Raw genomic sequence first — 12,977 nt, 5'->3', positions numbered from 1 at the left:
AGGGACCATGGGATCCCACGCTGCGATCCCCTGTGCCCTGCCCGGCCCTGCCCACCCCCCAGACCCACCCAGGCAACAAGCATGAGTCCCGTGGTGGTCCTCCACATCCACGGAGCAGTCCTTGGCAGGGACTGCACAGACCATGGAAGGTGCATGGTCCTGGCATCTCCTCCACTGACTGCAAGGGGAATCTCGTGGGGGCACAGCGAGGGGAGGTAGCCAGACACTGGGGCCTGGTGGGGTCAAAGGGCCTTTATTGATGTGTGCGATTACGGCCGGGGCTGAGGCCACACGACAGTGGGCCCAGGGCCCCCAAGGCAGCAAGTTCCCAAGGCATTGGGAGGGCTCCGCTGGCTGCTGCTCCCCCACGTGGGGTCTGCTCATCTCCGTTTGTGGGACCTGGCAGTCTTTTGCCGGTAGATCTCTGCAGTGAATGGCCTGTGGGAGGGGCCGGGCAGGGCAGGTCACGGTCAGCAGGCCCTGGGGCTGGTGCCCAGCCCCTCCCCTCCAACGGGACCCATCCCCGGCCCCCACCCCTACCCCCACGGGTCAGAGCCATCAGGGAAGGGGGCAGAGGCTGAGGGTGGGTGCCCACCCCGAGCTCCTGCTGCGCACCTGTCACTAGGCAGCCCACATCCCGCCCCAGCGCGACGGCCCCTACTCACTCCTCATAGCAGACGGCCACCACATAGACGAGGGCCACCAAGGCCGTCAACACCAGGCCAGTGGGGCTGGCTTGCCTGAGGAGACAGATGCGCACACATCAGGGTGCCCTGCCCACCCCCACTCTCTGGGCTTCACCAAATAAGCGACACTGGCCCCGTCTCCCCTTCCCTGGCCTGGCGGTCTCCCCGGCAAGTAGGATGTGTGCCATCCTGGCCACGGGATCCCCAGCCCAGAGGCAGGAGGGTCTGGGCCATGTGAGGACACGAGTGACCTCTTGGAACAGCCCCAATGACCAAGTCTTGGGAGAAGAGAAGCGGGGAGAGGGGCATCAGGACACCCCCACCCCCATTTGGCCTCCCTACCCCCAGGGGGAGGTGTCTGTTCTCTCTCCCGTGCCAGGGGGCAGAGTGCCCAAGTCCAGGACTGGACCTGTTGCTGTCCCATGGGCTGCCAGGAGGGAACCTGCAGGGACTCTGGACCCTGCCAGCGCCCCCACCTGTTAGTTTGTTCATTTGGGAGCTCAGCCCAATTCTAGGGGTTGGCAGTGCATCTGTAGGGAGTGGAGCTCACCCTCACTGCCACAGGGAGATGCTGCTGTGGAGTGGCCAGCCTCAGAGGCGGCACGGGACCTGGCAGCCACGCCCCTCCCACACCACACTCCTGTTCACAAGCCCAGATGCAGGGACACTGAGCCCCGAGTGGGGAGCACCCAGTGGCTCAGGCACCTGCAGCTCCCCACAAGTGGGAACTAGATGGGCCCAGGATAGGCCTGGCAGCCACGAGGGACAGTACACAGGCCAAGCTCCAAGGACTGCAGACACATAAACCCCAGCTGCTCCAATTCCCGCAGCTCAGAGGGCAGCGGGTGGCAGTCAGGAGGTGACAGCTTGCTCCTGACACGCCACCATTTAAGAGCCAAGTGTGGGGGCTGGCGCCAGGTGTCAAACGTTAATTCTCCACCTGCAGCACCAACATCTCATATGGGTGCTGCTTTGAGTCCTGGCTGCCCCACTTCTGATCCAGCTCCCTGTGAATGTGCTTGAAAAGCAGTGAAGATGGCTCGAGGGCTGGGGCCCTGTGCCCACGTGGGAGACCCACACAGAGTTCCGACTTCAGTCTGGTCCAGTTGTGGCCAACTGGGAAGTGAACCAATGCATGGAAGATCTCTCTCCCTCTCTCTGTAATTCTTTCAAATAAATAAAGTAGCCTTGAGAACAAGGAGCCAAGTCTTCGGGGTGCCTTAGGACCTTAGTGCCTCCTCTGCCTACAGATCTCTGCACAGGGCGGAGGGCAGCAGCAGTCCTGGGGGAGCACCCCCCTCTGAAAGGGGTGTGTGCTGTGTAGCTGGGTCCACCTGAAGGACTTCTGGAAACCAACGGGGCACAGGGAGGTTTGGGGGTTCATTTGGGCAGCCTGCATGCCCTCTCCACTAGGCAGCCCTAGGGAAGAAGCTGGGAGGGTGGGGGGGGGTGCTTCCGGCATTTGCAAATGATGAAAAAGAACCAGCAGAGGATCCAGTGCTGGGGGAGGGGGTGGGCGGGGAAGGGAGATCACACTGCAGGTGGTCCCTGGTGGGCTAGCTGGGCTCAGGGGGTGGGGGCTTCTGAGAAGAGGCCAGCTCCCGGCCCGGCCCGGCACTCACACAAGAGCCCAGCCCAGGTAGTTGGCCGTGCTTCCCCAGTACATGGGGTTGTCCAGGATGTTGAAGGGGAATGTGGTCACTCTCGCTTCCTTGAGGATCCCGAAGTAATCACCTGTGGAAGAGTGGGCGGCACCGGGGCCACTCAGGGGTGGAGCCAGGCCTCCTCCAACCACCCCTGGGCCCTTTGCACATGCTGGCCCCTCTCTTGGATTGTAGCTGTTCCCTGTGCTGTGTGTCCTGTCCCTTCCCTCTCCGTACCCCCTCTGTCCCCCCCCCCATAACCTCTCCCCTGGGGCTGTGTGCCTCACACCTCCACCACCCCAGGAGGGCAGAAAGGGCCACCCAGTCTCCCTATCCCTGGTCCCTCCCCGCTACCCAATCCCGAGGTTCTTCTTAAGGGATAGATGGCAGTCACCCCCAAGCCGTGGTGTGGAGGATGAAGCTGCGGGAGCCAGCAGGCCCTGCACAGCCTCCTGTGCCCAGAAGCCCCTCCCGTGGAGGGACAATGCAGCTCCATCCACTCCCTGCTCCCCAACTGGCAGAAACTAGGACAGCGCAGGCTGGGGGGCAGCCGGCGCCTGGGGCGTCCGCGTTGTCTGGGGACAATGAATGTAGGGCTTGGGGCTGCCTAGGGGCTGCTGGGACAGGAAGTGGGGCAGTGGAGCCAGGAGGTGGGTGGCCTGGAAACCCACCTCGGAGGCTGACTCACAGGAATGGGGCAAGGCAGGGGGTTTCTAGGTCAAGGCTGCGCGATGAGGGTCTGCTGCCTCCCTCTGGTTGTCTCTGCACTTCTGGGACCCTGGGCAAGGGTGAGGATGCAGGGAGCCCCCTCCTCCCCCAGGGGACCAACAGCCCTGCCCCAGGAAACTGTCCTTGCCCCGCCACAGCCATGCCTGCAAGCCCCGAGTGCCACAAAGGGTCACTGCGGCTTGGCCTTGGCAGGGAGCAGGCAGAACGCGGCGGAGGTGGCCAAGGGGATGGAGGCTCCGCCACTGCGCCACTGTGTGCCTGCACTTTGCTATGCAATGGGGTGCACAGGCCAAGCGATGACCTCGGAGCAGGAGATGATGGCGGCCCAGGGCCAGAGCAAGCTGTCTCCACCCCATGAGGCGGGGTGAGATATCACCTCCCAGCTCCTGGTTGACCCACAGGCGAACCAAGTCCCCCACTGCTCACCTAGGAAAGTCCCAGTGAAGCCCAGAGCGAGGAAGCTGGAGACCACAAATAGGATGCCCATGGCCAGCAGCGCAAGGCCCAGGCGCTGGACCAGGGCAGTGTCCAGGCTGTCCATCCTGGGTTGCTGCAGCATTGCCTCTGTGAAGCTGCGGGGAGGGCCGAGGCAGGCCGTGGTGTCACGATGGAGGGGCTACCCCACCACCCCCTCTCTCCTCCCACTCCTCCCAGCTAGCCTTTAACACCTGTGGCTGCAGTGGGACCTGGGACCACCCAGGGAGCCCTATCCTGTCCTAGGAGGGTGATTTTTTTGTTTTTCCATCTACCCATTATTCATCCATCCATCCAACCCCACCCATCTACCAACCAATCTATTCATCTATCACCCCCACCCATCCATTGTCCTGTTCACCCACCCCATGTATCCATCCATTCATGCATGGGAAAAAACCCATCTTCCTTTCTTTTTATCCATCAACATACACTCCATTGAATCCATCTCCACCTGTTCGGGCATCCATCCATCCATCTGTTCATCTTCCCACCCCCACCCATCCATGCCTCCATGTATCCATCCCTCCCTCCCTCCCTCCTTCTCTCTTCATCGTCCATGCATTCATTCATTCGTCACAAAGCCCAGCTGCCTGCAGGGATTTCCAGGCAGTGAGGTCAGCAGGCCTGTTTGCTCAGCCCATCGCTATGTTCAGACTGACACTGTTCTCAGCTCTGACCTGTGGCAAGACATTCTGCTTGGTTGGGGGTGGGGATCAGGGTGCTGGTCCTCCCCTGAGCATGTACCCTGTACTTGGCATGGGCAGCAAGGGACAGAGAGAGCAGCACTCCTCCAACCCCCCTCTCCTTTGCTCATCAGGGAGAGTGGAGGGGAGGCATACCCTGGACAAGCAACCGACAGGCCACAGTACATGGAGGCCAGCCTGAGGTGACCTGCCATAGTGTTTCCATGTGTGTCAGGACAAACCCAGCCACGGGCACGCTGCCCACACCCCCAGCTCTCTACCCAGCCCTGCTCTCCTGCTAGTCAGCTCTGGGTCACCTTGTAGCTGCAGCCAAGCTGCCAGGATTGGCTCAAGGCCACAGCTGCCCTGGAACTAGTGTGTGACGTGAGGAGGCCCACCCCGCCTCCCCCCTTCAGCCTGTAGGGCTGGCTGGTGTGGCCCAAGACAGAGAGAGACGGATGGCGGGGTGGGAGAGGTGCAGACGGAGGGCTCGGGGACAGGGCTCACCTTCCGGCTGTTGGCTCTGGGAACCCAGCTGTCTCCTTGCTGTTTGTGTGCACACACTTGACAGCCCTGGGGCTTGTGGACAGTGGGAAGGACAGACACACAGAGTGACCAGAGCAGGAGGAAGTGCAGGGTGTACAGGACAGGTGCACGCACCCCCCCCAAACACACACACGCACACACACGAAGGGGTACTCCAGCTGAGACTCTGGAGGAGACCTCTTGGCGAAAGGGACTGGGAAAGCATTCCTGCAGAGGCAGGAATGGGTGGGGAGACCATCAGGCATGGCCAAGGCCAAGGACACAGACCCTGGGGCATCAGCCGTGGAGGCCCAGCCTGCTTCCCGGCCCAGCAGGAAAAGCAAGATGGTCAGTGGTGGCAGCAGTGGCTGCTGAGCCCCGAGTGTGGGCCGGCCTGAGGCCAGGGCAGCAGAGGCCCACAGCGGCTGTGTGGCTGCCACAGAGTCAGCCTGCTTAGCCCCCCACCCCGCCCCACCAGCATCAAGCTGCGGTGGAGGCTGAGGGCAGAGATCCAGCCGGTCATGGCCACGTTCACTTGCTCTGTGATCAGAACGTCAGGGTTATGGGAACTGAGGCCCAATTAGGTGACGGCGGTGTTCCGGCTCCTGCATCAGAGCCGGGAAAGCACAGCCCATTCTGCCCGGGAGATGGATGAGGGCAGGCGGCCTCGGGCTCTATTAATAAAGCTTGAGATTGAGCTTCCGGGCACCGGCAGGCCTCTGTGGGGTGCAAGTGGGGAGGAGGGCACTGTAGCCCTGAAGACCCCAACCCACAGCTCCCAGGCCAATGGCCCAACCCTAACCAGAACCACGTCCCTGACTCCCTAAGCTCAGGGTGTTACCCCTAACCAGGTCACCCCCTTTCCCCAGCTGGTGGGCATCACTGATCTCCCTGCCCCTCCTCACAGCCCTTTCTTCCTGCGGGATGCAGCTGCTGCCAAGGCTCCTTAGAATGAAGGTGAACACACACTGCCCCTCTGCACCTCAGGGGGGCGAGGTATGGGGTCAGCAGAGGAGCCTCCCAGGCCTCCCCATTCCAGCTGGCCCCCCTCGTGGCCCTGTGTCTAGCCTAATCCTTTGAGTTTGCTTTTATGGACCTCACCCACAGCTTCTGACCCAGGCAGGAGATGGGAGAACTCAAAGGAGTTGAGGTACCCACCCCCCGACCCACAACCACACATCCGATATGATGCCAAATCTCAAGTTCAGTGTTCACAAGGCTGCCCGAGTGCACCCAAGCCTCGGGGAGCCTAGGAGGAGACCCCTCCTCCGAGCCCTCGGAGACCAGCTCACAGCCCGGTGATGGGGACCAGGGACAGGGTCACAGGTAAGCCTCCTGCTCTGCTGAGACCCTGCCAGCCCCACCTCAGGCCGTGACTGGGGCTGCTACACATTCACAGCTTTAAGGACCACAAACATGGCCAGGGAGCGAGAGGGGCCTGCACTTGCCCCACAGTGGCAAGCTGATGGGGAACAGGACCCGGCTGCCCAGCGCCCCCTCTCCCATCTCCTCGCAGAGGGCATGGGTTGTGGTAGAGTCCAGCAGGGGAGCTCTAGCCAGAGCACACAGCTCTGCCCTGACCAGTTGCCCGCCCACTGTGATCTGGATCACAGCTGGCCTCCAGCTGTCCAGCCCAGATGGTGGAGTGGCCCCTGGTGATCGGGACCCTCACGCTGTCCTGCAGCCCGACTTCCCTTGGGTTTAGCTCCCACTGGGTTCCAGCCCCCTGGGAGGGCAGGGGCAGCAGCTAAGTCTAGGGGGTGCTGGCAGAGGGGCGGGGTGGTTGGTGGCAGGGAAAGGAAGAGGGAAATTTTCAAGGTGGGTCACCAGGAACCCACAGGATGTCACTGCTTCCTGCACCTCTGAGACAGGCTTGGCACATGTGTATTTTGTCTCCCAGAACCTGCAGGCAGCATGTAGCTGCCACGTGGTTGCAGCTGGGAGATTCTGTCCCCTGTGCCCTCTGCGAGGTCACTGGGACTCCTGGGGAAGGGGGCACAGGGTGGCGATAGAGGTCTCTGATGGCCTGTGCTGACGCAGCCCCTCCACAGCCCACATGACCCCAGGGCACCAGCGGTGGGTGGCCGGGCACACTTACCAGTGGGAGCGCAGCAGGTTCAGCAATAGGATGGCAGCGCCCAGGGCATAGCAGGCCAAGTAGGGGGATCCAAAGGCCTTGCTCAGCCTGTGGGTTTTCTGTTCCCATCTTGCAACCTAAACATCCAGAAGAGAGAGCCGCACATGAGCTACTGTCTGGGGAGAGAAAAGGGGCCGCCCGCAGTCATGCCCATACCCTCAGATCTTCTGCCCATCCTGGGGCCAGGACCCAGATCTGCACGCCCACTGCCTTTGCCCATTTGGATGGACTAGGGCCAGCTGGGAGGGAGTAGCTGACCCAACATGACCGCAAACCCACCCACGGAGTGAGGCAACGAGTGAGTGTGGAGGGTTTGCACTGGAGACCCATGGACCCAGGCTCCACTCCTCCTGCCCTCGGCCCCCACCTGGCACCCACTCACCACAGGGGCACCTCTGGCATCCAAGCAAACCACCCCCCGACCTGGGACCTGCCAGGATGATCCCATTTAAGCCCCAGAACCCATCTGTTCTCCTGGCACATGGGAAGAGGACAGAACCACGGCTAGTGCTGCCAGCCTTGAAGCTGTCTCCGAGCTGCCCTGCACAGCCGGCTCTGCTGCACTTGGCCCGGCCCAGCACAGGGACGCACAGAGGCAGGGAGCAGGCAGGGAGGATGGCCGGAAGCAGGTACACACACACAAGCAAGAGTGCAACATACTCCTAGGCACCCACGGGCACTGTGGTCCTTCCTGGTGCCCAAGCATCTCCACTTCTCACCCACAGATGCCCACGTACATCAGAGGGCTGACCCTGGGGGTAGAGTCAGCATGGCGCCCAACTGCAGGTGATACTGTGTGCTCTGAGCAGGTGAGGCCGCGCTGTGGATGGGGTCACCTGGAATGCCCCCTCTGACACGGACCCTGCAGCTCCGGGACACCCTGGGGGGGCACAGGGAGGTGGTGAGTCAGGCCAGGCAGGAAGTCCCACTTCCAGGGTGAGCTCAGCGGTGACTCAGGCCGCTGGCCTGCGCATGCAGCCGTCATTCCCAGCAGTCCACTGGAAAAGCGGTTATCAGCTCCATGGTCCAGGCCCCGCCCTGCCCCCTGCTGAGGTGGCAGGGGGGGGTGGGTTGCAGGGGACCATGCAGGGGAGGTCCCAGGTGCCAGGAAGTCCACCTCTTTAGGCTACTGGGTGTTTCTTGACAAAAAGCTCTCTGGAGATAAAATTGCAAGTGGTTTTCACTTGTGCTGCCATAATCTGTTTCAGAACATTCCCCTAACCCTGTCCCCCAGCCCAATGCCTTATTTCCCCTCGTGCAGCCAGCAGCCCCTGGGGGCTGCCTCTAAGGATTCGCCCCTTCTAGATCCTCTAAGTGTGGTCTCGAGCTGTCGCTGTGCACCCAGCCCCCTCAGCTGCAGTGGGCAGGACAGCTGGGCTGTTCCCCACTGCTACAGACCCCAGAACTGCTGGCAGCCCCGTCCCGTGCACTCGCACTCGCCTTGTGTCCCCTGTGGGAGTGGACCTGCTGCCCAGCTCATTTACTGGGGACCGCCTTGGCAGCCCTCAGCCAACACTTGCTTGCACTACAGCTGGCCCTGGGGCAGGTGGGTCTCCATCTGGCCCAGGAGGCCGGGCACCAGGCCACGCACGCAGCCACCATCTGTGCGCCTTCTGTGTGTCATGAGGTGGGGCCTCGGGCAGTTCTCACACTTGAACCTGGTGTCTTTTTTTCACCTCAGAGGTGAACGTGAGCCCACTGCCCCTCTGCATGAGCTGCACAGCCTCTGATGCACAGAGGTTTTATGTTGGGGCCTGGTACAGCACAGCACCCACAGAACCCACTACTACAGCGTCGACATCCCACCAGGGACACCAGTTCAAGTCCAGGCAGTTCCACTTGTGATCCAGTTGCCTGCTGATGCACCCAAGAAAGCAGCGAAGGATGGTCCAAGTGCTTGGGCTCCTGCACCCACACTGGAAACCCTGATGGCGCTCCTGGCTCCTGGTTTTCGCCTGACCCAGCACTGGCTGTTGCAGCCATTTGGAAAACGAACCAGTGGAGGGCTCTAGCAGTCTGTCCCTCTGGAACACTGACTTTTAGAATAAATACATATTAAGGCCCGGCACAATGGCCTAATGGCTAAAGTCCTTGATTTGAACGTGCCGGGATCTCATATGGGCGCCGGTTCTAATCCCGGCAGCTCCACTTCCCATCCAGCTCCCTGCTTGTGGCCTGGGAAAGCAGTTGAGGATGGCCCAAAGCCTTGGGACCCTGCACCTACATGGGAGACCTGGAAGAAGTTACTGGTTCCTGGCTCCAGATCAGCACAGCACTGGCCGTTGCGCTTACTTGGGGAGTGAATCATCGGACAGAAGATCTTCTTCTCTGTCTCTCTTCCTCTCTGTATATCCGACTTTGTAATAAAAATGAATAAATCTAAAACAAATGAAAATAAATAAATAAAATAATAACAAAAATAAATAAATGAAATAAAATAAATACCTAGTAAAAAATTCAACTTTACTCAAGCAGCCTCCTTCAGGATCCTCTGGCATGTGCCCAGCCCCGCAGCACCTGCCAGCCGTGCAGACTGGCACCAGGCCACAGCACTACCTAGTGAGGCCACTGAAGAAAAGAATCAGCGGCCGAAGGGCTGGGTCGCGGGCAACAAGAGGAGCCTTCCCAACCACCTTATTACCCACTGGGAGAGCCTGGCAAGCAGCACATGGACTGACGTCCCCTGGACCCTGACAGGTCCCAAGGCTGAGGCGTCCCCCTGGACCCAGACAGGTCCCAAGGCTGAGGCGTCCCCCTGGACCCAGACAGGTCCCAAGGCTGAGGCGTCCCCCTGGACCCAGACAGGTCCCAAGGCTGAGGCGTCCCCCTGGACCCAGACAGGTCCCAAGGCTGAGGCATCCCCCTGGACCCAGACAGGTCCCAAGGCTGAGGCGTCCCCCTGGACCCAGACAGGTCCCAAGGCTGAGGCGTCCCCCTGGACCCAGACACCCTTGCCAGTTCCTGTGCTCTCGACTGGCACTTTCTGGGGCTCTATTCTTTTCCTTTTTTAGGGGGGAGGATAAGATTCTTTTTGAAAGATGGAAATGACAGGGGAGACCTAGGGATTCAGCTGCTGGTTTTCTCCCCCAATTCTGTAACAGTCAGGGCAGGGGCAGGCCACAGGTCTGTCCAGGTCTCACAGGTGGGGGCAGGCCCCAAGCCCTTGGGCCATCCTCTGCTGCTTCCCCACGCATATTAGCAGGGAGCTGGAAAGGAAGCGGAACAGCCAGGACTCGAACCGGTGCCCACGGATGCTCGTGTTGGACATGGCAGCTTAATGGACTATGTCACCACCACCCACCCCTTTTTTCTGTTTCACAGCTCTTAATCCATGGCTTGCCGAGGGGTAGCATCCTTGGGGTCAGACACGGGTCTCAGACGGGAGCCCAGGATGGTCTGGTCAAGCAGCATTTGATCCAACAACAAAATGTGTTTTCACATCGTGGCATGAAGCGCAGTGGGCCTGTCCCAATCCACCCCCGACCCTTCCTGATCTCAGGCGGCTGAAGGTGTTGCAGGTTGCACATCCCCAATAGGCTGGGCAGCTTCCCCTGCCGTGCCAAGCTTGGCTCCCTGGGACTACGGGGATGGGTGCTGCTATGCCTGGTTCTATGGGTGACTCATGACTTGGCTCAGATCTGGACCTCAATGCGCACGGCCCGTGTGACCCCAGGCTACTGCCTCTGCTGGAGCCGGTGCAGGGTGTAGAGGACCTGCAGGGCAGGTCAGCCCCAGGAGCACTGGTCCTTGTGCCCGAGGGTCCCAGACAGAAGCAGGAAGGGCAGAAGCTGCCGGGCATCCTGCCATGGCCCACCAGCACTGGCAGCCCTGTGCCCAGGGTGACAGCTGAGGAAGGACACACCCTCTGATCACCTTATAGACCATAAAGACTTCCAGGCACCTTCACATCCAGCCAGCCATCTACCTGTACCCTCATCCGTCCACTAGCCATGCAGCATCTGACAGATGCCCTGCCCCCTGAACCTTGCCACCTCACTGACCAGGGCTCTCTGCCTTGTGGCCGAATTCTTTCTGGCAAGGGGAACCACCCTACCCCACTCATGTCCTCTAACACATCCACCCCTCGCCCCTCCATCCACTGTGTATCCAGCTACTATCCATCTACCCACCAGCCTGTCCATTTGCTCACTGATCCATTTGTGGCCGCTGTGCCAGGGTGCTGCAGGAAGCATGTGTGAACTGCTGTCCCCAGGGAGGGCTCAGGCTGCTGGCCACACAGGCTGTGCAGCAGCCAGGCCCCACGCCCTCTGGCCAACCGTGGAGCCCCCAATGGTGGACTTTTACAAACCTCAGGTTCCCAGCCTGGCACCCGGGGCCACATACTGGGCGGTGAGCACCACTGTGCGGAGGCACAGTGCGAAGGCCCCATGCAGCAAGCAAGGCCCCTGGGAGCTGCGGGTACGGGTGAGGCCGTTGCCCTCTGCACAGGCCGGGCTCCTGCTGCCCCCCTTGCCTCCCTGGGGCACTGCAGCTGCTCTGGCAGCATGCGCCCCTGGCCTGCCCCTGCCCACTGCCTGCCCCAGAGGCTGTCCTGGACGAGGCTGGGGACTGGCACCTGCGCACTGCTCACTGGTGAATGAATGATGGAATGAATTAGTGCCAATCAAGGCCTCCTCTGCTCCCCCGCCCCCACCACGAGACAAAGGTGGGACCTGTCCAGAAGCAGTGGGGGAGCTGCCCTCTCAGCACATAGTTGGGGGTGGGGATGTGGACTGGCTGGGCGAGCTCTCACCCTCCCCCGCATACACCCAGCTTCTCCACATGGCCAAGCCCTCACTGGCCCTTCCCCTTACTCCCCTAGTCTGCAGTGGGGTGGCCTCCCCCTGCTCAGAGTTTTGAGTCTGTAGCACTCCCTCCAGAATGTGGGGCCCAATAACTGTTCCCAACGTGTTTTCAACCCCATGGCTCCAGGCACACTGCTCAAACTGCCATGGCCTCCCTCCTGATGGTTCCACCAGCTTCCCCTGCACTCAAGCATCCCATCCCCACCCCCTGCAGTGGCCTCCCATGGCTCTTGGCTGCCTGTGGGAGGGAGGGTCCCCAAGCCACAGATGGGATGCCAAGGCCTGTTAGCACCAGAGGCTGTTCTAGAAGGAACTGCACACGACTCGGCTTCACACTGGGTGGCTGGGGGAGGTCCCCTCTGCCAGCTCTGCATCCTGGTCTCTGACCTGCCATGGCCACACAGGGCAGAGCCCGAGGACCAAGCCCCAGTGAGCAGCTCCGAGCCAGCCTGGGTTCCAGTTCCAGCCCCAGCACTCCCCGCCCCAGCCTACCCCAATGGGACCCAAGGCAGAGGCCATGATGGGCAAGGGCCCTGCCGCTTGTAGGCATGGGGGTGCAGGCCCGCCCCAGAGCACAACACAGAGGAAGCAGGAAGAAGAGAGCTCCAGGATGCCCCACGCAATAAAAAGCCAAGTGCAGGAGAGGGTGTGCCCGCCCACCTGTCACCTGGAGGTGGGTGTGGGGGGCAGGGACGGCCACATACCCATTCACTTCTATTTTCTGTTTGTTCAAACAACTTCCTTTTATTTCTCATACATGGAAAGTTCCCAGCATTCATTTCTATTTTTTTGTTGTTTGTATGTTTGTATTTGCAAGACAGAGAGCAAGCCCCTCCACTGGTGCCCAAACCCAAAAGCCCATGAGATCCGGCACATCGGATTCTGAAAATCCACTTAAAAGGTGAAACAGTCACCCTGCCATTTCTGATGAACAGACTGCATTCTCCAGGGGAATCAGATGATCAGTGAGAAGGCTCTTTGTAGAATGCTCCCAAGTGTGGGAGGCAGGAGGCAAGCTGCAAAGCTGTGTGGTGCAACGGCCAATTGAGTCAGGGACCCAGAGCACGGCTGGCAGAGAGCTGGACACTGGGAGGGCCAGGGCAGCCTCACCAAAAACACAGATCAATCCTCCGGTCACTGAGCGGCGGGGCCTCCGGCTGTGAAGCAACAGGAAGTGTGGGACTGACTGGTCAGGACGCCACTGACATTTCTGTAGGCCAAATGGTCACATCTTGTGCAATTTCACTTACTGGGGTGCTTAGAGGCAATCAAAGAAAAATGGAAAGACAAGC

At 60.6% G+C, this 12,977-nt stretch overlaps 1 protein-coding gene across 1 annotated transcript in view; it reads right to left on the bottom strand.

The window, feature by feature from the left end:
* Window positions 1–237: 237 nt before the first annotated feature.
* PEMT (phosphatidylethanolamine N-methyltransferase) overlaps window positions 238–12,977 on the bottom strand; it is a 44,968-nt gene continuing 32,228 nt past the window's right edge. The window contains exons 3-7 of the mRNA XM_004599397.3: window positions 6,842–6,957; window positions 3,485–3,630; window positions 2,309–2,420; window positions 666–740; window positions 238–438 (exon numbers count right to left, since the gene is read on the bottom strand). Coding sequence (XP_004599454.2) covers window positions 381–438; window positions 666–740; window positions 2,309–2,420; window positions 3,485–3,630; window positions 6,842–6,957 — 507 coding nt within the window. The 3' untranslated portion in view covers window positions 238–380. The remainder of the gene's footprint in view (window positions 439–665; window positions 741–2,308; window positions 2,421–3,484; window positions 3,631–6,841; window positions 6,958–12,977) is intronic.

Source organism: Ochotona princeps, chromosome 17, assembly GCF_030435755.1.
Source record: "Ochotona princeps isolate mOchPri1 chromosome 17, mOchPri1.hap1, whole genome shotgun sequence".
In the NCBI taxonomy this organism is placed as follows: domain Eukaryota; kingdom Metazoa; phylum Chordata; class Mammalia; order Lagomorpha; family Ochotonidae; genus Ochotona; species Ochotona princeps.
The sequence above is the reverse complement of the archived record's forward strand: the minus strand, read 5'-3'. Positions and strand labels throughout refer to the sequence as shown.